At 53.4% G+C, this 24,816-nt stretch overlaps 2 protein-coding genes across 2 annotated transcripts in view; both read left to right on the plus strand.

The window, feature by feature from the left end:
- The window catches only part of EEF2 (eukaryotic translation elongation factor 2), an 80,345-nt gene that overhangs the window by 39,933 nt on the left and 15,596 nt on the right, over nt 1-24,816 (plus strand). The gene's annotated exons all lie outside the window — the stretch shown is intronic.
- FUT6 (fucosyltransferase 6) lies at nt 18,002-19,436 on the plus strand. The gene is made up of 2 exons (XM_065745844.1): nt 18,002-19,086; nt 19,397-19,436. The coding sequence occupies exons 1-2, from the start codon at nt 18,002-18,004 to the stop codon at nt 19,434-19,436; spliced, it is 1,125 nt and encodes a 374-aa protein (XP_065601916.1).

The following is a 24,816-nucleotide window of genomic DNA, read 5'->3' on the forward strand; positions in this document are numbered from 1 at the left end:
CGACAAATCCAGATGTCGCGCACAGACACGCGGCGGTTTTTGGGTCCGCCACGGGAAGAAGGGAACTCTGACTGCGGGAGATGCGCGGAATGAGCTGCAGAGGGCTCTCCGCACCAGGAGATGCGCAGCGCAAGGACCGCTCGCGTCGGGGAACGTGTGCGCTCACGGCCGTGCGGCTGCGAGCGGTCCGGGAGTGTTTGGGGCCCCGAAAACATCTGTCCTATGGGCAGGGCGCTGAAACATTCGGGGCTGGCAGAGCATCCCGGGGTGGGAGTGCTGATGGAGAGCGCAGATACCCACGCTCAGGGATCTGTCTCCATTCACTCCGCTGTTCCCGACCCCGCCAGGTGGAGACCGTGGAACTGCAGGATGGTTGGAAGGGACCTCAAAGTTCCTCCAGATCCAACCCCCAGATTGCAGACACCATCTGAAAGTCCAAATGAGAGCCCTCCATAACCCATCTCCTCCTCTTTCCAACTCTTTTTGACCAACGTAAGCGGGCCCAGCCGGGGCAGGGTGCTCGGGGGGGAGCACCCGATCTCCAAGGATGGACAGCCCACAGCTCTCTGCACGACAGAGCTCCGCGGTCTGACCGCTCTTCCATGAAATAAAAGATGATATTTTTCCCTCTTCAGTGGAAATTCATTTCAACTCAGGGCCCAGCACCTCTCATCCACTCTCCAGGCACACGTAGAGCTGCATGCCCCAATTTGAGATGAAACATTTGTTTGCAGAGAAAAATAAAAGGTTATTTTGGCCCCTTTGAAATCATTTACAGCTTCGCTTTGTGCTTGAAGTGAGAAAAATAAAGAGCATTTTGAGGATGAAAACCTGCAGGCTTCGCTTGCGTGCACTTGGAATTGAGCTCCTGAAGTTTTATTGCGCTGTGACATTCTCCATTTGCAATTTGCCTGCCTTTAATTAACCAGGAGGGGACCGAAGTGCCTCAGAATGTTCATCTGAAAGCAGAGAGATGTCGTATTTCTGGGAGAACCAACCGTTTCCACGTAGAGAAAGAAAACGTTCTGCTGTGAAAAAAGAAAAGGTTTCGCTTTGGGTGCCCCTACGGAGAAAACCATTTCCCCTTTCTCCTTTATCCATCCGTTCTTTGAAGGAGGGACCGATGGTTTCACACATCTGAGCTTCACCTCGAGGGGGTGGGGAAGGGTTTCCAGGCTGGGGGGGTCAGGTGCCGTTGGGGGTTTGGTGCTGAAGCAGCACAGCCCTCTGCTCCTCCTCTTCTCCACTCCCTTCCCACTCTGTATTTTGTAGGATTTGGTGCTGCTCCTGCAAAACCGCCGTCTGTGGGTACAGATGGATGGGTGCGTGGGTCCCGGAAGGCGAAGTGTGGGAGGAACTGCTCCTTCTGGTGGAGGGCATCCCATGCCATGCAGACCCCGAGGGAAAAGGAAAGCGAGCGCCCAAACGTTTCTGGGAACCAAATTCCCATTCCCAACTGAGGCTGTGTTGGCTGCAGCTTTGCCGTGGAGTGGCATTTGATGTCATAAGGTCATCCTGGTCTGAAAGGACCTCCAAGACCCCCAACCCCAACCCATCCCCAGTGACCACAGCCCCCAGTGCCACATCTCCGTGCTTCTCGAACCGCTCCGTGCACAGGGACCCCACCTCAGCTCCTGGCACTGTGGGCCAACGCATCATCATTCTCCTGGAGAAGCTTTTCCCAATATCCCAACACAGCATTGCGTGGCCGTCCTGCGCCGCTCACCTTGCTCTACATCTCAAGTGTGGAAACACGGACACAGGTTTTGGAAGCTCCCTGTGGTTTTAGCTCCTCCACGATGAGCACGGCCCTTGTGGTCTCTGCGCATTGCTTTGCTGGATTGATGGGTGGCTGCTCAAAGGCCACGCACTGAGCGTGGTGCCCTCGCTCATTGCTCCTTTTGTTCCCCTCCCAGCCTCCTCCTGCCCCGCTCTCATGCTTTGCTGGGGCACATGAAGAAGCTCTCAGCCTGAAAATCCTGATCTCTGGGGCTCACAGCAACTGGAAGAGAGATGGAAGCAAACAGATGGGCTATGAGAACCAATATCATTAAAGAATGCAGCACACGACAGCTGGCGATGGGCAAGGGTCTGTGGCGACAGAGCCAGGCAGGTTTTTCTCCCCTGGTTTGAAATACGAGGTGGTTTATTGTCTTTTCTTTTGGTGTGTGCTCTACGCTACGTCCCACAGTCAGAGCTGCTCAGCAGCAAAGAGATGTCGTGGGTCAGCGGCAGAGGAAACACGTCTCGTCTCTCATTCCTTTGCGGGGGACGGAAGGGGATCGCAATGGTTCGATTGGAGGGGTTCATGAAGAGGGGTTTGATCCGCTCGGAATGATCACCCCCACCCCAAGGGAGCCGCTGCTGATGGGTCTGACATAGCGTCTGCTGAGAGCTCTGCACCTGCCCCGCTCTCGGATCCGTCTCCACTTCCAAGCGGGTGAGCTCTCCGTCGCCACACGTCCCGCGATGGGGGATGGCAGAACGGGGCGGGGGTGCTCTCTCTTCTCTTCCGGTTGCATTCACCAGTGCCAGCTGCACCCACACCCGAGCTTTGTATGCGTTGGTGCTGAGGTGTAGAAATACGTCCTTGTGCCAATTGGGCCTTGGATTTTTGACATTCTGAGAATGAAGACATTGGGATTGAGGTACCGGGGAATCCACTCTGGTTATGGGGCACGGCCTCATCCCACCCTCCAGGCCCACTGGAGGGGTCACTGGTGCTTCTCCGTTTCTGGAGGTCTGAGCTTTGGCAGCAGGGCTCGGTCGCATCTCATGGGATTCTCTCACAGATTGGCTCCTGACCCTCCCAACCTGGAAACCCTTCCCCATCCCCTCCTGACCCCTTGAGGTGAAGCTCAGATGTGTGCAAACCATCATTCCCTCCTTCAAAGAGGATAAAGGATCGTGGGATCCACCAACGCTCTGGGGGAGAGCTGGCAGTGTCCTTGCCACGTGTGCGCCACATTCCTCCCGAAGACATTGGATTTGGGATCTCGTTGGGAAGCTGTTCCTGATGCGGACCCCTTGGAAGCATCACTTTCCCTTAGGGCTCCCTATATCCCATGGAGCTGGAGCTGGTGCAGCAGGCAGTTGGCCCTCGTGTTTTATTATGCAGCGATAAACATTTACAATTGCTGCTACTCGCACAGGAGTGCATCGCTGCCGCAGATCTTCAGGTGGTGACAGCGGTGTGATGGATCCGGCCCCACTTCGGTGGGGAACAATTCGCGCCTGTGGATTCCTGATCTGTTGACAGCTGACATCCAGATAAGGGCTGCCCCCATCAAACACCCCATGGCCTTGGCATCCATGCATGCAGGGTTAATAAGGGCTTTGCTTTGCCTCCACCTTCACACCCGCTGATTAATTCCAGCCAGGTGTCCATGGCCCGGGCCTTAAAACAACCATCAGGGAAGTGTCTGGGAACGCTTAGCTCGGCCTCACTCTGCAATTTCAAGTATGGATAAATATTTGCACCTCTGTGGCTGTGAGACACCTTTGAGATATGGAGGCAATTACGGTAGGAGCTCTCCCCGAGCCAAGAAGACGGATTTTGTGGGGGGCAGCGGTGGCCCCGGGGGCTGATGGAGCACTGCGGTTCTGTCTGGGTGGTCCGGGGGAAGGCGGTGGGATGGGGGGGTCCGGGTGCTGTGGGGGCCATGGTTGGGATGCAGATGCTTTTCCACCCCTTTCTCCCCCCACTGATTTTCAGCGTGGTGTTTTCAGGGCCACGCTTCCCCCCCAAGCGCTCTGTTTTACATGGGAGAGCGAGGAGCAGAAATGCTCGGCCATCCCAGCGGGCGCGCTTCACTTCGGGCCATTTCTTCTTTCCATCCGCGTCAGCTCAGGAGCTGCCTCCTCCCGTCAGAGAAAACAACAATTTCAGCCGTGTCTCATGCAGGGATACCGCCCTGACCCTCCGGCTTTTGGGTGAGAGGTGGAGATGGGCTGCAGGAGCTGCGTGGTTTGCAAGGATTGCTCTCCCCCGCAGCACTGTGCAGCGGTCCCTGCGCTGTGCACCGTGCGGATCTGCGATGCATTACTGTGAGCACTCCGCAGACGTTTCCACCTTCAAGTGATCACAACGACGCTCATAAAGCGCTCCCCAGCGCGAAGTATTTATGGATTATTCTACTTAAGGTGGAAAAAAGAAGGGGCGGGGGGGGGAAATAATAAGAAGAAAAGACCAGGGCTGAATGAACAGCTCTGGAAGAGCAATAAATTTAGGGGAACTGTATTGCAGAGGGTTATTTTGTGGGTGCAATAAACAGAGCCTTTATGGCTTCGGTGCATACATTTGCTCTGAGTGGTTTTGAAGCACAGGACCTTTGAAATAACACAACTTTATTATTAATATTATTATTTCTCTCTTTTACTTTCACTTTAAGCCGTCAGCGGATGTTCGCACTTATGGAGGTGGGAGAGCGGAGTCGCGTTCGGGCACGGCCATGGGAGCTGGGAAGCAGCACCCTGCAGCACCCTGCAGCACCCTGCATCACCCTGCAGCACCCTGCAGCACTCTGCAGCACCCTGCATCACTCTGCATCACCCTGCAGCACCCTGCAGCACCCTGCATCACCCTGCATCACCCTGCATCACCCTGCAGCACCCTGCAGCACCCTGCAGCACTCTGCAGCACCCTGCAGCACCCTGCATCACCCTGCAGCACCCTGCAGCACCCTGCAGCACCCTGCATCACCCTGCAGCACCCTGCAGCACCCTGCATCACTCTGCAGCACCCTGCATCACTCTGCAGCACCCTGCAGCACCCTGCATCACCCTGCAGCACCCTGCATCACCCTGCAGCACTCTGCAGCACTCTGCAGCACCCTGCAGCACCCTGCCCTGTGCCAGGAGCGGCTGATCCACGCAGCAGGAATGCAGGCACCATCCCCGTGTGGTTTTATCTTGTGCTCAGGCAGAGCGACCTGAAGCAAAGTGTCTGCTTGTAAATCCTGGCTGCTGCCAGGACCCGGAGGGTTTTCTTCTCCCTGTCAAACTCAGTCATCAGATCCCCTCGAACACATCTTTAATTGGGGATCCGGAGGCTGTGATGTTCCCCCTGGGCCCTGCGCTGTGCTGGCAGTGGGGAGATGCTGGCTCCCATCCCCTGGTGCGAGTGATGCAGAGCAGCAGCTGCTCCTGGAAGCACTTAGGGCAGCTGGGATGGGGCACCCGCGTGGGAGCGATTTGGGGCAGCGCCTGCAGAGCTGTGATCCCCTGGGGCCGGAGCTGGTGGGGTTGGAGGGGATGGGGGGGAGGGGGATGCCGTTGGTCCCCATTAAAGTGAGGAAAGATGGAGAAGTTATGAGGCTGTGCTGGAAATCGTGGTGCTGGGAATGGTGATGGGGCAATCTGCCTCCTTGCTGTGAACTCATGAGTTACATGAGTGAAGGGAAAGGAGCACAGTGTGGATGTTCCTCCCCCCCATCCCAACTCCCCACCCTCTGCTCCAGCAGCAGCTCCTTGGGGACCTTCTGTCGGGAGAGGGTGGAAGCGAAGCATCGTGTGCTCAGAGGGGGGAGGTGGTCTCCTCGGGGTCTCACTCGGTTTCCCTCTCTGCCAGGATGCTCATCGCTCACTGCAGCTGCACCTGACGGCCCCAGAAGTGCTTCATCCCATTTTGGAGCCCGCTGTGTCCTCAGCTTCTCCTCCTCCCTGGATTCAGAGCAATGATGGACCCATGGGTGCTCACAGAGAGGTGCAGGGCCCAGAGGATGCTCGGCACCTCGTTGAGGCAAACTCCCCCAGCCCACACCTTGAAAGCTCGCTTCTCACAGCCTCGTAAATAGGAACAGCTCAGGAGGTGGCTGGGGTCTAATCCAAAACAGTAGGACGGCACAGATCGCCTCCTGGAGGGCCCTCCCGCGGCGCTGGATGCAGATCTGAGGCGCTCGGTGCAGGGCAGGCTGCCAGCCCACGGCCGCGGGGATCCAGAGCTTGCCTGCAGCTCCAGGCTCACATCACAGATTCCCTTCTGCCACAGCCACGTGGGGCACCACGGGGCACCATGGGGCACCACAGGGCACCACGGAGCATCACAGGGCACCACGGGGCATCATGGGGCACCACAGGGCACCACGGAGCATCACAGGGCACCACGGGGCATCACAGGGCACCATGCGGCACCACAGGGCATCACAGGGCACCATGGGGCACCATGGGGCACCACAGGGCACCACGGAGCATCACAGGGCACCACGGGGCATCACAGGGCACCATGGGGCACCACAGGGCACCACAGGGCACCATGGGGCATCACGGGGCACCACGGGGCACCACAGGGCACCACAGGGCACCACGGGGCATCACAGGGCACCATGCAGCACCACAGGGCATCACAGGGCACCATGGGGCATCACGGGGCACCACAGGGCACCATGGGGCATCACGGGGCACCACGGGGCACCACAGGGCACCACAGGGCACCATGGGGCACCATGGGGCATCACAGGGCACCACGGGGCACCATGGGGCACTGTGCAGGAGGTGGTGCTGCCTGGATGAGGGGCGATGTGGGGGAGCATAGTTTACTCCCTGTGCTCCCTTTGATCCACTTCCTCCAGATCCACAGAGCGAGAAAGGTGGCAGATCAGCTGAGTCCATCCTGAGCTGAGGGAGTGTCACTGTGAAAGCCATCAGCTCACTGACAGCCTGGAAATGCCTTTCCCTATCCCCTCCAGGCTGGATTAATGGGTTTTTTTGGTCCTTGTTAGGAAAATGCTCTTCTCTCTGCCTTTGTGTTCTGGTTCAGCCTCGCTCCCTCTGACAGCGCTGCGTGGGATGCCACGTCCCTCAGGAATGCCGTGATGGAGAAGGAGCCCCGACACGGCAGAGCTGCTCGTGGTGGCACCTGGGGACACTGCTCCATGAGGGCTGCAGAGCAACGAGGGTCAAACAAGCGGACATCGAACCAGGGTGCTCCGTGTGCCCCACTCGTGGGCTGGTTCCTGCCCCACCACCGCTGCTGCTCCCGGTGGTCTCACGGGGACAGGTTGCCTTCCAGGGGAGCGGGATCTGCGTGGGGATGGGGATCGTGGGCCCATCTCTGCCATGGCTCTGTATTGATGAAATCTCTTCCAGTCGTGCTGCCATTCATTCTCTGCACTAATGTGTTTTATCCATCGATCTCATGGATCGATGGGATCCCGGAGGCCTTTCCACTTCGGGTTGAAGAGGGCCCTGAGGTGCGTGCCCTGAGGGCAATGGCTTTTGGTGTCCCAGGGTGTGCGCCCTGAGCTGAACCGCGGCCTCGGTGTGAGGCTGAGCGTGGTGGACTTTTAAAACCTTGAAACAGACATCTTCAGGTCTGGGCTAAATTACGGCTCCAGAGCTTGTCATTCTATCATAAAAAGAGCAGGTTCGCTTCAAATATTTGAACAATTGCCCAGATGGAGTTGACTAAAGGAGAAACCTCTGCGAGCGTTTGTGGATGGGGAGAGGAAAGCGGGACTGGAACGCTTTGATTTACGAGCGGGGCCGGGGATGCCCAGGAATGAGCGCAGCGTCGGACGGCCCCGTCCAGGAGCAGAAGAGCCCCTGAAATGCTCTGCGGTCTGAGGGTTTTGCTGCAGGACCGATTCATCTCCGGCGATCAGGAATAGCAGGAATTCCTTCCCGATGAGACGCGAGGTTGGCGTGCTCCTGGAGGAGCCAGCTGATGGGTCGGGGGCAGGAGGGGGCGGAGGAAGGTCCTTGGGTGTTTTTTTGATGGGGGTTGTGCTCCTTCCATTGCTGATGTGGCTCAGAGAGGTTCCCGCAGCTCAACCCCGAGCTGTTGAGGGTCTGAGCCTGCATGGCCCGCACCCGGCGGCAGGAGGGGAGGTTTGGCCGCATCTGGGGAGAGCAAAGAGCAGCTCTGAGTGGGATGAGCCCCGGGTGGGCACTGGGACCGCTGCTCCGCCGCGCTGACGTCAGGAGGAGTTCTCTGGAGCAGAGTTTGGAACACCGTCGCTGGTGTGAATTAGGTTACAGCGCGATCCGGGACGGGGAGGGGGGAAGGGGGAATTCATTAAAAGAGCACCACATGTGGACTGAAGTTATAATTGATTTTAAGCGAGCACAGCTGACAATCTGAAAACACATCTTCCCCCCCAGAGAGCTTTTTATTCTTCCAGCTCCGTTCTCCCTGTGGCTCTCAGCGCGGCGGGCGCTCACGCAGGCGATGCCGACGCCGTGGCGGTGATGCCGTGGCGGTGGTGATGCCGTGGCGGTGGTGATGCTGAGGTGGTGGTGATGCTGAGGTGGTGGTGATGCTGAGGTGGTGGTGATGCCATGAGCCATTCCCAGTAGTGCTGCAGAGCAGAGCAGAGCAGAGCGAGGTGCTCTCCATCAGACGAAGCTCTTTCCAGACATCGCTCCGCTCTGTGCGCCGTTCCCAGTGGCAGTTGAGCGGTACTCTGTGGTTCTGCACGAGTTTCTTTTCGCCGTAGCTTTGTAATCTCTGCTGTCCCAGCAAAGCCGAGTGGCACGGCCACCTCAGAGCAGGATGACGGGGTCACATTGCCCCTCCCAGGGATTTTGGGTGTTTCCCTCTGGGAGAGCACAGCCCGGAGCCCGAGGGTGTCCGAAAGCGCTGCGCTCTCCTCCTTCCACCATTCCCCCGCAGGGAGAGGGGATCCTCCACCCAGGATGAAAAATGCACTTCTATGCTCCCTGCAATGGGACAGTTTGCCTTTTTCCTTTTATTTCTTTTTCTTTATTTTCCTTTTATTTTTCTTCATTTCCCCCTTTTTCCTTCCTCCCCCTTCCTTTTTTTTTTCTTCCCCTTTTTTTTCCTTTTTTCTCCCTCTTTTTCCATTTTTTCCCCTTTTTCCTTTTTTTCCCTTTCCTTTTTTCCCTTGTTTTCCCTTTCCCTTTTTTCCTTTTCCTTTTTTTTTCCTTTTCCCCCTCTCTTTCCCCATTTTCTTTTTTTCTTCCTTCTTCCCTATATATTTTTTCATTCTTTTTTCCTATTTCCCCTGCCTTTTTTCCTCCTTCTCTTAAACACTCCCACTGAAATCCCCCCTGTGGTGCAAGAAACCCATCCCAACACCAAACCCTCCAACCCAGACCACCAGCGTCCCCATCCTCAGCCCCATTGGCACTGGAGGAGGTTTTCCTTTTGGGCTGTGCCCCCTCTGCGCCTTAGGGCCCATCTCCCCACGCAGCTTTGCATGGTGCATACCCTGTGCTCTCATTATTATTCTCCAAAACCAGCTGCTTATTACTGCTTAATCCCTTTCCAAATAGCTATGCTTGAACCAGAAAAGTTTGGTTTTATGCCAGCCCATGCAAGAAGCTGTACTGAATCACGTCTCCAGACAGATGGACTGTGAAATGCTGAGCACCTTCCTGGCAGAGCCCAGATGAATCACAGTGAGCAATCACCAGCGTGGTGTATGGGGAAGAGGAGCGTTGTCCGTGTTTGCTCCCAGCAGAGGTGTGGCAAAGGGCTGTGAGCAGCTGAACCGAGGGAAGCAGAAAGAAGATAAAGTCCTTAAGGTTTATAGGTGGATGAAAAGGAGAAGAGGGCACAGCTCTGCCGGGTGTTCCCATGCTGCATGCGTGTGTTTCCCACTGGTCGGGGTGCCTGGTGCCTGCACGCAGTGGGTGCCGTGGCTGCAGGACGGCGTGTCTGGGGAACACAGGGAGGCTGGGGAAGATGAACGCTGGTGTGGCCAACGCTGCCTTTGTGAGCAGTGAACTGCGGTGCTGGGACTGCCGGGTGTGGGTCCCCACGGGAGTGGAGGACCACGAAGGGGTCACAGCTCCACAGGGGATGTGTGGGGAGAGCCCCAGCTTGGGGTTAAAGCTTCGCCGCTGCCTCGGTGGGGTTTTATGGTGTAACAACACCCACTTGCAGATGTTCCGCAGTCCTCTCCAGTGCTGCAGGGAGGGCTGACTTTGCCTGGCAAATGTTTGACACCACGCAGAGGGGATGCTGGTGGATCCAGGATGTTCCAGAACTCAGGCACCAAAATAAGATAAGACCAAAATAATTTCAAATAAAGCTCGCCTCTTAAAAGCAATAAATAACCTTGAGCAGATGCTGGCTCGCTCTTAATCCAATTATCTATCAACAGGCCTACGCAGTGCTGAGAGGAGAAACACACCAACTCCACCGTGATGGGAAATGGGGCTTCAGCTTCGTCCAGCTTTCGGACTCCAGCTGTGCCCCAAATCCAGCAGAGCTCTCCAGAAACACAGCGAACATCTGCGGGCGATCGGCACTGCGGTTGAGCTCCCTGTCCGAAGGCATCCTGCTTGTGTTGGGTATGGTCAGAGCTTTCAGGTGATGACATTTTGCTCTAAAATATAAGGTCTTAGATCCACTTGGCCAGAAGCAACTGCAGTGATGACTTCTAGAGTTCTGTGGTGCAGGCCCTAGGGAAAAAGCCTTCAACAACACAGCACGCTCATTTTACAGCCACTGTCCCTGCTCAGAGCACTGCAGGGCTGCACATCCTGGTCAGGATGTGACTTATGGGATGCCACAGCCTTTGGGGTACCCCAAGGGCAAAGCTGGTGGAGGCTTCCACCCGCCCACCCCACTGTGCATGGAGAGAAGCCTCTTGGCGTGGTGGTTGAGCAGAGCAGGCTTTGGTGTCCTTGCAGCATCTCGTGGTGATTCGGTCCCTCTGCTGAGCTGGGCTGCATGGCAGCACCCCCAACCACCAGTGGCTGCCGTTGGGTCTCAGCAGCCGTGCAGTGGGAGCAGCTGGAAGTTGAGCCCCATCCACTCATTGCGATGGCGGTTAAAGCATTTCTGGAGGACTGCCCTTGCCAGAGTAAATTGTTGGCAACCATGCGCTAATTCTCTTTTCATAAACAGCGAAGGAGATAAAAGCAGCAGTCTCAGCTGCCTCCGCTTTTCCCCTCCAGCGCAGTGCCTCGTGCCCTCGCACACCCAGTCTGCATCTGGAGCTCATTGGGGGCAGCTGAGAGGAGGAGGCGGATGGGAACCAGCTGAGCCTTGCTGCACGCTGCTGCCAGGCCTGGGGATGGCCCTGGAGAGGGAAGGGCTGAGCGGGGTCCCACCTGAGCTGGGGACCCCGGGTCACAGCGGTGGTGGCAGCTGAAGCACAGGAGAACAGAGTGGTTCGGTCGGCCCATGAGCGGATGCACTGCCCAGAGGTCTGCAGACTGCTTGGAATGGCCAAACGGCCTCAGGTTTGCTCGGGGCCATTCTTCCTCCTCAACCAAACGCTGGTGAAGCATCCTGCTTGGGAGATGTCCTTGCACGTGCCCTGAATTTTGTCCTATCCCCATCACAAACCTGAGATGTGCAGCAGGAGCAGGATGCTCCTCAGGCTCTGCAGTGATGTGGTCATCTTGGGAGCAGGGATATTAAGTCTCAGCTTTGGGAAGCTGTGATTAGAAAGGTTGGTTTGAACTCTATTTTACAACCAGGGGTCATTGCAGATGGATTTCTCTATGCGGGAAGATTTTAGTGGGAAAGAAACCACCACGTGACCGCAACGGAAATGTTTGCATTTTCCATTCTCAAGAGGAACATTTTCCATTTGAGAACTGGAAGTAACTTCTGTTTAGAAACTCGAGGACAGCATAGCATGATGTGAAAATAAACAGCAAGACAGTCCGACTCACCGCAGCCCAAGAGAGGCACCTTGAAAGAAATGACAGATTCTCCCAACTGCCATAAAAATGAGTTATTGGGAGGTGGGGTCCTGGGCTCTGCCAAAGCCTGCCCTCAGCATCTCCCAGTTGAACCTGGCACCGGTTTGGGGCCAGGATCTGTGAGGCTGAGCCCACGGCCCATAGTGCTCACTTGAACTTGACCCGATCTTGTCAACCCTGTAGAAAAAATGGTATTTAAACCAAATCTGAGTACAGCAGCTGGGCTGTCCTGGTGCAGGAGCACTCCTGCCCATCCCTAGCCCCCCATCTCATCAGGGTCAGCTCTGTGCTTCCCTGACAAGCCCTGGTCAGGACGGTGTGCTGGTTTTCATTAAGTGGAGGAGGGCTGCTTGCTGCCTCGTTGCCTCATCCATGCCTGCCCCATCCTCAGGGTAGGCTCAGGGCGATAACTTGAATTATTCCACAACGATCCTCTCTGCAGGAGTCAAACTGCAGAGCAGTGTGTCCCGGATTACTCTTTGCAATCTGAGGCCTGCGGTACTTCAGCTGCACCTTTACTTGTTTATCTAGATTTCCTCTGAAACCAGAGATGTGAAGCAAGCATGGTCTCCGTTATAATCTGATTAGTTACATTTCCAGCCACTTGCCTCTTTCATTTTCTCCTTGTAGCCCCTCCTTTGGCTTTTCTTGGAAAAAAAAACCTGCACACTGTGCAGATGGGGAGGGGGTCACTGCCCAGCTCTGCTTTATTCTGGCAAGGAAAGTGTGCAGCTGGAGAGCTGCGTGTTGGAGCACAGCTCAGCCCTTCCAGGGGATGCTTTGCATGGGTGCATCCAGCCTGGTAAGACCCAATCCTGCTCTCCATCACACACATGGGGCACTGGGACTGGTTGTGGCAGCTCAGGAGCTAACGGGATCTGCACGTGCTGCAGTGGAAGAGATGGTGAGCTCTCTTGGATCCGCTCTGAACCTCACAGACCGACCGTGCATCCCCCCATGAGCCCCATACTGGGAACCTGGAGCCACATCCACACCTCTGCTGCATCAAAACCAAAGGGAACAGCCATGTTTTTCTCTCCTCCTTGCATACTAAATGATTTTCAGCTCCTTATTTTTTTTCCCCCTTTTTCTTTTTCCCTAAAGAATCACAGCAGACAAAAGACAAATTGCCCTTAATCCACCTGAACTGCTAAATCTCTCAGTAATCCCTCCTCAGCACAGCTCCAGTGCTGCAACAGCCTTCCTTGGTACCATTAATCAGTGAGTTTGGCTCCCGGGTGCCTCATGGTACGTGCCTACACGGGGAGACCCTCTCATTTATAAAACTTGGGGACCTCCCACAGCTCCCCATTCCCCGTGACCTCGGCGAGGGGGTCAGTGCACAGAGTAAACCGGTTGAGAGGGAAGGTCTTAATATTTATATGGGAAGCCATTAGCAGGCAATATCTTATCTGCCTCCTGTTTTGAAGCAGAGGCTGAGGGCGATGGTGGGGATATGGGCAGTGCTGGAGCTGCCTCAGAAATGCCCTGAGATCCATCCATCCTCACAGTTGGGTTCTTAATGTTGGGAGAGGATGGTGGGTGTAGAAAAAATCCAGAGAGGGGACAAATAAAGAGCTCAGTTCTCCACCTGTTGGGTTTGAAAGCCGAGCAAAAGCTCCCAAATCTACCCTGATACATCCTGGGACAGTGCCCTGTGGCCAGCTGGGCCCTGCGTGGGTGATGTCCTGTAGTATAGGCCCAGCTGTAGGATGGAGTGGTCTTTTGGGGTCTTAAAGCACCTTATCCTAAGAAATAACTGTAGTCTTGTGGGTTCCCACGAGCCTTCTCCAGATGCTGAATGTAGCTTTGAATGCAGAGGTGGTCAAATCTTTTCTCTGGTGGAAAAGATCCTGGAAGGTCCTTGTGTTTGGGATATAGAAAGGTCACAAAGAGGGAAATGAAGATGAGAGTGAGGATTCAGCAGTGGTGAGGTTCCTGCAGGACTTTTCATGTGAGAAGAGAGGCAGCGATGCACTGGGGACTGGGAGGCGTGCGGGCAGAATATCTAAACCACAGCTCTATCACATACTGCACATTTCTATAGGAAATGTGGTGAAAAAGCAAACCAGAACCAAACCAGAGTGAAGCAGCGGGGTTTCAATTTCCTCGATACTCATTAAACGCTCATCAAAAAGAGCCCTCTGCTCCTGGGCTGCTGTGCAGCTGTGGATATAAACTTTATAAAGTCTTTTTTTCTAAGTCCTCATCCGACGCTGGGAGTCCAGGTGGGGCTGGGAACGGGAACAGAAGCTCAGATGTGATGAAGTTCATTGGAAGCAGCCACGCTGCTTGGCACTGGGTTACCTTCAGCATCCAGCAGTTCTGGGTGCTCCGTAGTTGTTGGGTACAGACTGGAGAGAAGTGGGGGCAGAGGAAGCTGTTGCAACTCCTTAAACCCTAACAAAGCTCACTGTGGTTGTCCTTGAGGTCAAAAGCCATCAGGGACACCCAGGCATAGGCTGGAAAAGTCTGAGAGAGGGAAAAAACCTGAGCTCCCCACCCAGCTCACCAGGCTGAGCTAAGAGAACTCCCAGAGCCAGGAGTGTGGCTGCTCCCAGCGCTCTCTCCGAGCCCAGCGTGGGATGGTTCTGTGTAGAACAGGAGAAAAACCTTTTCTAAACCAGAAAGCTGCCTCTCAACAGCATTCCCATGGGTGTACATACAAAGCCGGTTCCCTTGCACCCATGAGAGATGTTCCTATGCCCCAGCTTCCTTTCCTACTCCAGGAGAGGCAGTGGTAATGTGGTTTCACCTACACAGAGAGGCAGGGTGAGAAGGGGTGCAGGATTTGGTGCTGCCAACCTCAGGCTCCCACCCAGCTCTCTCTGCCATGAAAGTGCTCAGGATCAGGCATAGCGAAATCCATTCCCAGTGCCACATCTTTCCAGTCTGTCATTCCCAGGCTGTGCCACGAGGCTGGTCTAGCCTAGAGGATCAGAAACCCATTGCTGGATGCCAACCAGAGCGTGGGATTATGTGGTGAGGCACAAACAATCCTACTGGCAACTTAGGACCTATTTTACGTTTGGGGTTTGGTACCTCCCTGGTTCTCCTCCCTTACATTGGAAACCCACACGAGAAATTAGCAAGGTGAGAGCATCTATTGGTGCTCCTTTATGTCTGTGCAGGCAGAAATGCTGAGGGTGTTGGAGGACAGCACCAAGTCATCGTGTTTGCACAGGACCTATCCATCCTACCTGCTGAGGCTCAGCTGTGTGTTTGGGACTACCACGTTAGTATTTGCCTCTCTCATATCCCGTAAAGTCTTTGTTCCTGGAAAACCTTGATCATTTCTCTGCAGGAGATGATCAGGGAGTGGCCACGAACTGCAGCTGTGAGTGCCCCAGGCAGAGCTCCCCGGTGAGGCTTCGTGACAGAGCTCTGCATTCCTCCCGCTGCTTTGCCCTGCTCTTACACTTCACGGTTGGCCCAAGGAGACAAACGCAGTGTTGTTCCCTGGTAGATTCTGCAGAAGCTTTCCACTGGAATCAGAAATACATTGAGTCCTCTCCCAAGTTATTTTTAATGTGGAGATTGGATGTCTTGGTTCTAGGAGATGCATGTTGCTGATGGGGCTGTGAGACACGCGCTGTCCGCTTGGAGTCTCTGTCTTGGGACAAGGTATCTGGTTAGAGGGACACCTCCAAGAGCTCACGTCTCTGCTGCAGCCCTGGGCGCAGGGCTTGCTCTCACACGTCACGTATGCAATGAGAATACTGCCCTGTTGGTGCAAAGGGCTCAGCCCTCTCATCTTGATGTGCTCACAGCGGTGAATGCTCAGCCCTGGAAGCTCTGCAATCACTTTCTTCATCAGCAAGGGCAGTCACCAGTAAGCTCCTCCGAAACACAGCCTATTTTTTGGTCTCAAGATACAAGGATTGCTAAAACTATTCATCATATAGCAATAAATCATCATGTTTGGTCCTGTCAAGTGTATTACCTGAACGGCGTCTTTGTTCTATTTGTGTTTCAATCTTACATCACCTCCTGAGTAAGTGATCTGTCACCTGTGCCACTCAGAACAATTCTCAAATCACAGCTCCATGATTTGTTTTCCGTGGCTTCCCTGCATGTGCTCATTTGTTTAATTTACATTAATCACCCCTGCTAGGTGAAGTTCCTTGTGGCCGTGTTTTCGGGGGTACCGATGTCTTGAATTTTCTACCTGCCTGAAGCGTCTCACCTGGTGCTACAGGATCCTTCAATTTAGAGCTTCCTGCAGTGCTTGGAAACTCAAATCTTCTTTCTTCTCCGCAGCCTTGAAGAAAACGACATCTGGGGACATCATGCAGGAGTTTCTTTTGTGCTGCTGGCTGCAGTGCTCGTATAACCTCAGCAAGAAACGATATTTAATCTCTATAATAACACATAATGGCTGTGTTTTATTGTCCCAGCCAAGTGTAGCCAAGTTCAATGCCAGAGCAATTCAGTCTGGCCGTAGCAAACAAACAGCCTCGCCAGACCGTGCTGTACAATACCTATTCACTGCTGCTGGAGACACTCCAAAACCAGGAAAATACAAGAAGGATCCCCTAGACAGTCCTGATCAAGTGCTCGTCTTTGAAGCTCAAGGTGATCCTTGAACTCACCAGTCCCACAGTGCTGAAGGTCTCGGAAGGGTGACTAGAAGAGGAAGTCTGGCATAGGGGTGGAGGCAGCAGTGCCACGGAGTCCGTTCGATGCCAGGGGGCTTGTAGACCCAGTGCTTCAACCTCCACTCCCTGCTAACTTTCCCCACCCTTCTCAAACAAAGATGTCCTTCTGTGTGACACAAGGTGCAAAAGAAAGCACATCGTATGCAAATCCTGTGGGTTCAGAGCGGTATAGGAAGTGGACTATAGCATGTGTAGAGGTGCTTTAACCACCCCCAGTGAAATAACTGCTTTGTTTAACCTTTGTTCTTTAATTTGTCAGAGGAATCTGTCCTGGCTTTCTTATGGCCTATTACTGGGTGAGGTTCTGGTGGCTGCCGTCTGGCACGCGTGATACAAGATGCAAGGGAACGCCTGGAACTCACCCTTGATCTCACGCCACATCCGCATTTCCCTTTGTTCTCATCTTTTCCTGGTTGAGTCCTTCACTTCAGTTCTCCCCTATGCTGCGTGGTTTCACACCGGGACCGTGAGAAGAGGTGAGTAGCCACAGTTCGTTCCTTTTTTTAGGGGCACTTGGGTGCATCAGGGAGGAGGTCTGCGGATATCTGTAAGCAGGGAGGTGTTTTTTCCCTTTGTGCTCTCACATCACACCTGTCAGTAGTGTCGGTATAACCAATAGACAAGACGAGAAGTGACTGGTGCCAGTCCTGTCAGCTTCTGCCAGAAATCCTATTGCTGGAAGTCTTACAGTTCCTTGTAAGACACTGCGGGGTGTGAGCTGGTGCTCTATGTACTTCCTTGTCCTTCAAATAAGAGGCAGCAAACTAAGTGTGCAATGCCCTGTTAGACTGTCCTGAGAACTGCGAAAGGGGCAGAACCCTGGATGTGGGACTCGGGCTGAAGCCCCACGCTCCTGGAGAGCACAGGAACCACAGGAGGAGCAAAGGGACCGGTGAGAGTGATGGAGGTGCTGCCGAAAGATCGTGTTTGCGGTGAGAGGGACCTGATTGGCATGGGGTTACGGAGGCCACAAGAACCGCCAGCTGCAGCTGGCTTTTCTGGCTGCTGTCGGCCAGAATTGGGATGTGCATGCAATGCGTTGATGACTATATCCGTGTATCTATGGTAAATAAAACAGATATCTGTACACCCTTCCGTGCGCTCCTATATGTATTTCATACCCTTCTCCTGGCATGACATGCCACCAAATGGCAGCACCCCCCACCCCACCCCGGCAGCCCCTGGCCCAAAAATGGAGTCAGCATCAACATGGCCGCCACTGTGTGTGCGCGTAGTGGATGCGCCTTCCCGCTCTGAGGGACAGGAGGCGTGGCTCGTTCCACCAGCCAATCACAACGTGGTGTGACTGAAAGGGGTGGGGCTTGGGTCCGGTGGGCGGGGCAGTGCCTCAGGGCTGTGTCATTCAGCGCTGGGCATGGCGCGGCTCGGAGGGGCTGCACGTCCCGGATTTCCACTGGAAATGAGGGGGGGCTGACAAGAACAGACCGTGGGTGGGGATGGAGGGAAGGCTGGGCACTGGGGAGAGGCGGCTGTGCCCCATGGGGGTGTGCTGGTGTAAGCACGCCGTGCACGGTGCGCTCACGGCGACCGTTCCTTGTGCAAGGAGGATGCCAGAGGTAAACGTGCCTCAGTATTGTATCTGCCCCCCCTGCCCCCCTGCGCGGATCCCTGCCATGCTGTGCACCCAGAGCTGCAGCCCTGCTGGTGTCGGCACGCAGCCACCCCTCAGTGCTCTGTCTGTGGTGTTTGCAGATCCGTTCATGGAGCTCTTGGAAGGGAAGAAGATCTCTTGGAAGAAACTGCTCACCTTCTTCCTCTTCAGCTTCATCTTCAGCTTCTGCGTCTTTGCTTCCCTTCGTCAGTTCAGGACTCCCAAGCCAGAGGGTAACAATTCCCAACTTTCTACAGAAAGTTCCCAAGCTGGAAGTACGAGCACGCCACCGAAGAGCGAGGGCCAGCTGACCATCCTGCTGTGGACGTGGCCCTTTGGGCAGCGCTTTCATTTTAGCAACTGCTCAGAGCTCTATGACATCCCGAACTGCCACTTCACCGTCAACCGCAGCTGGTCCCAAAAGGCAGATGCTCTCATTATGCATCACAGGGATGTGTACTGGGAAAGAGACAAACTGTCCCGGCTCCCCAGACTCCCATCCCAGCGCTGGATCTGGTTCAACTTGGAGTCCCCAAGTCACTCTCCAAACTTAGGTGCCATGAACAACCTCTTCAATCTGACTATGTCATACCGGAGAGACTCGGACATCTTCGCTCCCTATGGGGAACTGCAGCTGCTCAGTCAGCCTCAGCCCCAGCCCTTCAGCATCCCGCCCAAGACCAAGATGGTGGCCTGGGTGGTCAGCAATTGGAGACCAACCTCCCCCCGGGTGAAGTACTACGAGGAGCTGAAGAAACACATCCCCGTGGACGTGTACGGGCGGTATCACTTGCCCCTGTCCATGGACATGCTCCTTCACACTGTGTCCCAGTACAACTTCTACTTGGCCTTTGAGAACTCACAGCACCAAGACTACATCACTGAGAAGCTCTGGAGGAACGCCCTGTCCTCTGGCACCATCCCTGTTGTTCTGGGGCCGCCTCGAGTAAACTACGAGCGCTTCTTGCCCCCTGACTCCTTCATCCACGTCGACGACTTCGCCAGCGCTGCCGATCTGGCGCAGTACCTGCAGGAGCTGAGCAGGGACGCCGAGAGGTACCAGCGCTACTTCCAGTGGCGCAAGTGGCTGAAACCTGTGCTGGCGACCGGCTGGGGCATGCAGCTCTGCAGAGCCTGCCACTTTCTGCAGAGAACAGAGGCCACCTACCAGGCTGTGCCCAATCTGTCCAAGTGGTTTGTCTAGCAGCTGTTTGCTCAGCTCTCTGCTGCGCTGCCATCGTTTTGTCCTCGCTGGATGTTTGCAGCTTGGAAGGTCTGACGGAACGTGATGGAAGAGGAGCTCTGAAACAAGCAGCAACGCGAAAGCGTTTTGGTGTTGGGTATGCCTTTGTCTGACTAGAGAATAGACTATCAGATAGAGTAGGGCATTGTATTTTGCCAATCCATTAGGTACCGGAACGACGTGTTTCTTTGGCTGCATTTCGGGCTTTGGAGAAGCTCAGTGCAAAATGCTCTTTTTTTTTTTTAATTATTATTTTTTTAACCTCCAGTCTCTGCCAACAGTTCTGGATCAGCTCCACTGATTGAACGGCAGAAGCAAGGGGTAGAGAGTGGAAGGTGGAGAAGCAGTAAATACAGTCATAAATCTGTTTCCAAGGACTTTGTTCCGTATGAATCTGCAGCTGTAAGGGGTGGCCATGCTGTGCTGCTGCTGCAGGAGGAGCTCCTCCCTCCTGACCTTTCTCTGCCTCAGGCTCTGCCTCTGGGGTGCTGCCTCGGCATGATAAGCAGGCAGGAAGCGGCTCTCCTTATTGTACAAGTCTGTCCTTTGGACAGCGCTGCGAGGCAGCACGGGGGAAGGATCTGACAGGAGCAGGGAAAGGCGTGGAGTGCCGCAGATGGGCCCTGGAAGTGCTGTGAAGTTTCCACTCTATGGCAAGGAAATGCTGAGCACGGCTGCGCAGTGGGGCTGCCTCCTCCTGGGTGCCCGAACATTGCAACTTCTGCCGTCCGCTGATGGCTGTGCTCCAGGCCACGCGTTACAAACACCTTGTTGTGTTTGACCTTCACTGAACTTCTTGTTGCCGCTCAGGTTCTACCACTGGAAAGTTCACTTTCCAACTGGGAAGCTTCCTTGCATGGAGATGAGGGACACAGCCCAGGCTCCCTGCTGCTGCCTGCGGGCATCCAGCTTGTCTTCCTGACTTCTGCTGAGCCCTGAGTGGAGGTTTCCAAAGGTCTGTCCTAGCCCCAGGATGTTTCCACCAGGAAAGTCAGCTCCAAGTCCCGTGATGCATATAGAGATACAATTGTTCTCTTCATCAGCACCGTTTAGTAAAGATTTCCAAAGAATTCCCTCTGCGTTTCCTTGTGTGGTCATTCTGTGGCTGATGATCCACCAGCAAGACCTTATCTTTAGCACTGTGAGTCTGTTCTTTTCTTTCACAGCCTTATGTTGCCTTTTTTTCCCCTTCTCTCTGCTTTGCAGATTGGTTGAATGGATCGATCACCACAAACCTAACAACAAATCCTTCACTCTGAAATCTGAACTTTTATCCCTCCTCTATTTCCCACCCTTCCGATGGTACCCGTGGGGCCTCACCAACTCTGCTCTGTTCCTTGAAGATCCTTTGCTGGATCTTAGTGAACTCCTGTAGAAATTCACCTAGAGAAATGTGCCTCGTCTTCCTTGGCCACGTGCTTGCTGACTGCTTCAAAGAAGAGCAGAGTATTTGTGAAGCATCCATCTCCGTTGCCAGTTATTTGCTCATGCTTCTGCCCCTGCCTTCCCTGCCTGCAGACACACACATCTCTCTTTCTTTCGCTCCTGGGTGCACCGATCAACCTGGTGCTCTTATCCCTAAGCCCGTTAGGTCCTGAGCAGCTGGAGAAATGTAAGATGTTGATGCTGTTGACTGAGCTGGGATAGATGTGATTAAAGAGAATGAATATTCTGCAGGTGATCTCCGTGAGCAGTCTCTTCCTGCTGAGGAGGGGCTGGCAGGGACGTGGGAATGGCAGGACAAAATCCAGAACAAGCCTTCCCCTCCTCGGTGACGCGGAGGAGAACACAGGCCGAGTTCCTTATGGGATGAGAAAGCTGACACCGCAGTTGGGAAACTCTGGAAGGGGCGACTTAGTTGAAGGAAACATCTGGATGGCTGCGCTGTGGGGTCTGGGGCTGGCTTTTCCCATCTGCACCCACTTGGGGAAATGCCATATGGCAGAGCGAGGGGCTCCTTCAGCCCCTCACAGAGGTGATGTGAAAATACCCTGCTCCCCCTACACCTCCTTTCACCCGAAGGTGATAGGAGCCAGGCTGAAATGTTCCCAGCTGATGCTTCAGGGCAGAGATGGTCTGAAAAACATAGGGGAGAGGTTTGCTACCCCAAAAGGAGAGCAAGAGAAACTGCTCTTGGGATCCTCGTGGGAAACTGGGGAAAGAGTAACATAAAAAAAGTGAGTTTTTGGAGCAGGATCTCAGCAGACAGTTGCAATCTAAGGCTGGCATGGTATGGTGTGGGGTTTTGGCCTCCCATTGGGACATCTCTGTCCCCTCGTGGCCCAGGAAAGGGCAGTGTCCCCCGACTCCAAGTATTTCCAGCATCTTAGGAAATGTCCCCGTGGCCCCTCTGAGTGTTGTACTCATGGGACCTCTGCTCTGTAGGGCTCCCGGGAGCTGAGAGCAAAGGCAGAGTGTGAGAGAAGCACAAATCTACAGCACTGCAGTTGGGGATGGGAAGAGTCATGGCTGAGATAAACCAAAACCTTGAAAAGACGGGAGCTGGAGCCCTCGGAGCTCCATGACTTCATCCCTGCCAGGATGAGTGCACAAAGGGACCTGAACCAACCCCAGAACGTGGTCCTTTCCAGCTTTCCTGAGCCTGTGAGTGGATGCCCATCCCATTTCTCAGCTGTTTCCTTTTCTATTTAAAAATGAAGACATGAACACCGAACATTGGGGCTTTACAGCCAGCACCAGCCAGTGAAAATCCTGCACCTCCAAGCCAGCAACACACACCTCAGCCCCAAGAAACAGCACTCAGAATCCCTCCAGCCCACCCCAGCAGCATCACCTGTCTGAACGCTGTCGCCTGCAAACGTTATTTTCTTCCTGGATGAGGAAGCTTCCAAGCAGCCCTCTCCAATCTGATCATTAAATGTTTTTTCTCTTTTTCTTTTTCTTTTTCTTTTTCTTTTTCTTTTTCTTTTTCTTTTTCTTTTTCTTTTTCTTTTTCTTTTTCTTTTTCTTTTTCTTTTTCTTTTTCTTTTTCTTTTTCTTTTTCTTTTTCTTTTTTTTTCTTTTTCTTTTTCTTTTTCTTTTTCTTTTTCTTTTTCTTTTTCTTTTTCTTTTTCTTTTTCTTTTTCTTTTTCTTTTTCTTTTTCTTTTTCTTTTTCTTTTTCTTTTTCTTTTTCTTTTTCTTTTTCTTTTTCTTTTTCTTTTTCTTTTTCTTTTTCTTTTTCTTTTTTTCTTTTTCCCTTTCCCTTTCCCTTTCCCTTTCCCTTTCCCTTTCCCTTTCCCTTTCCCTTTCCCTTTCCCTTTCCCTTTCCCTTTCCCTTTCCCTTTCCCTTTCCCTTTCCCTTTCCCTTTCCCTTTCCCTTTCCCTTTCCCTTTCCCTTTCCCTTTCCCTCTCCCTCTCCCTTTCCCTCTCCCTTTCCCTCTCCCTTTCCCTCTCCCTTTCCCTCTCCCTTTCCCTCTCCCTTTCCCTTTCCCTTTCCCTTTCCCTTTCCCTTTCCCTTTCCCTTTCCCTTTCCCTTTCCCTTTCCCTTTCCCTTTCCCTTTCCCTTTCCCTTTCCCTTTCCCTTTCCCTTTCCCTTTCCCTTTCCCTTTCCCTTTCCCTTTCCCTTTCCCTTTCCCTTTCCCCTTCCCCTTCCCTTTCCCTTTCCCTTTCCCTTTCCCTTTCCCTTTCCCTTTCCCTTTCCCTCTCCCTCTCCCTTTCCCTCTCCCTTTCCCTCTCCCTTTCCCTCTTCCTTTCCCTCTCCCTTTCCCTTTCCCTTTCCCTTTCCCTCTCCCTCTCCCTTTCCCTCTCCCTTTCCCTCTCCCTTTCCCTCTCCCTTTCCCTTTCCCTTTCCCTTTCCCTTTCCCTCTCCCTCTCCCTTTCCCTCTCCCTTTCCCTTTCCCTCTCCCTTTCCCTTTCCCTTTCCCTTTCCCTTTCCCTTTCCCTTTCCCTTTCCCTTTCCCTTTCCCTTTCCCTTTCCCTTTCCCTTTCCCTTTCCCTTTCCCTTTCCCTTTCCCTTTCCCTTTCCCTTTCCCTTTCCCTTTCCCTTTCCCTTTCCCTTTCCCTTTCCCTTTCTCTTTCCCTTTCCCTTTTTTTCCCTTTCCCTTTTCCTTTTCCTTCTCTCTAATTTTCGAACAGGCCAGCAGTGGGATCACAGCATCTCTCGGCTTTTGGAGCACACACACACACGGAGATTTATGAGCCTCAGAAGATGCTTCGTAAAATATTTACAGAGCAGAGCTTCAGGCGCGAGCAGTCGAGTCGGCCACGAGACGTCAGATCTCTGGGTGGCACGACGGGGGGAAGATAAACAGACCTATTTTTTTCCATTCCTGAAAAACCTCTGGAAACCTTTCGGGTTCAGCGGTGTTCTCACCCGTTCCCTTCTGCCCATGGAAAGAGTCGGACATCTGGGGCCGATGGGTGGTGAAGATGGGATGGAAGAAATGCTCCTCGGATGAGTGGTTGAGGGCTGAGCCTGGCTGGGATTCCAAGTTGCAGTGTTTCCCCCCCCAAAGAAAATATTAACGTCCATCATCATCGTCTTAATACGAGGAGCAACAAAACCACAGCCAACGCTGCTGCTGACCGTGAGTTGTTTTCCCCATAAAACTTTCCTAACCCCAGTGCTGCTTCCGGATGAGCAAATGAAACACATTTCTGGCTGACCTTATCAAAACCTCACGTTTTCTTTCTCCATTTCTTTCCTTTAAAATAACTTTTTTCTTTTTTTTTTTGGACGTGATTTTGCCAGAATTGGTGCACCCGATGGGACACTTCAGCTCTGAGCCAACCCAAGTGGAAGAGCCTTCTCACAGAGGGACGAGGACGGTTATTTCTGCATCCAGAAGAGGTGCAGACCCACACAGGCAACAACCCAGCCCTGGTAGCGCTTCAAATCATCGATTTCACATCAATATATCTTTGTGATGATGGAATGATACAAATGGGGGCTGTAGGTGGATGTACTTGGAGGTTTCTGCAGGAAATGGGAAAATAAAATAGAGCTCCATTTGCCCCTTGGCCTGCAGAGAGCCACACAGACCCCCTCTGCTCTTCCAAAAGCGAACCCACATTTCCCATTTCCGCTCTCATCCCCATCCCCACGCTGGGGACATTACACCACACCACAATCACTTGCTCACGGGCAGCAGCAGCACGATGAAAGCGACAGAGAGATCGATACAACCGCAGAGAAATCAATATAACTCTCCTTTTATTTTCACTTTTCCATGAGTATGTAACAGCATCGCACCCGAGTTTACATTTGTTTAAAAAAAATAATACCATACTGCATTTTTTTTCCCCCGCAACGTTCAGAATAAATGGTAAAAATGTAATAAATGTAAACTGCACTTGGCACCTTTTGGATCAATAAATAAAATCTTAAAAAAAAAAAGAGAGAGAGAGAGAAAGAACGCGTTACGTAGATGGCACACTATGGTATCTAAATAAATAACATAAGTTACTTCGAATAAATAGGGAGTATCTAAAATATAGATGCATTGCATCAACTTCTGCAGATGGTCGGACAGAGCCGACAATACCAGGAGGGAACTGGGGTTGTACCTATGGCAATGAGCGGTGACACGGGGATATGGGGACGTGGGGATGTAGGGACACCACACTCACCCTTCTGCCTACAGCTGCCAAATCTCTCCTTTTATTCCCAGTTTCCCCCCATTTTTTTCCTTTTCTTCCTCTTGGGCCTCAACTTGGAGGCTCTGCCTTGTTTAACCAAGAA

This window comes from Cyrtonyx montezumae, unplaced genomic scaffold, assembly GCF_038088225.1.
Source record: "Cyrtonyx montezumae isolate F1298 unplaced genomic scaffold, pur_monq_1.0 scaffold_39, whole genome shotgun sequence".
Taxonomy (NCBI): Eukaryota; Metazoa; Chordata; class Aves; order Galliformes; family Odontophoridae; genus Cyrtonyx; species Cyrtonyx montezumae.

Coding starts and splice junctions, on each gene's coding strand:
- FUT6 (XM_065745844.1), top strand. CDS start 18,002: ATGGAGCTCTTGGAAGGGAAGAAGATCTCTTGGAAGAAACTGCTCACC. Junction 19,087..19,396: donor GTGCCCAATCTGTCCAAGTG/GTTTGTCTAGCA, acceptor TTATTTTTTTAA/CCTCCAGTCTCTGCCAACAG.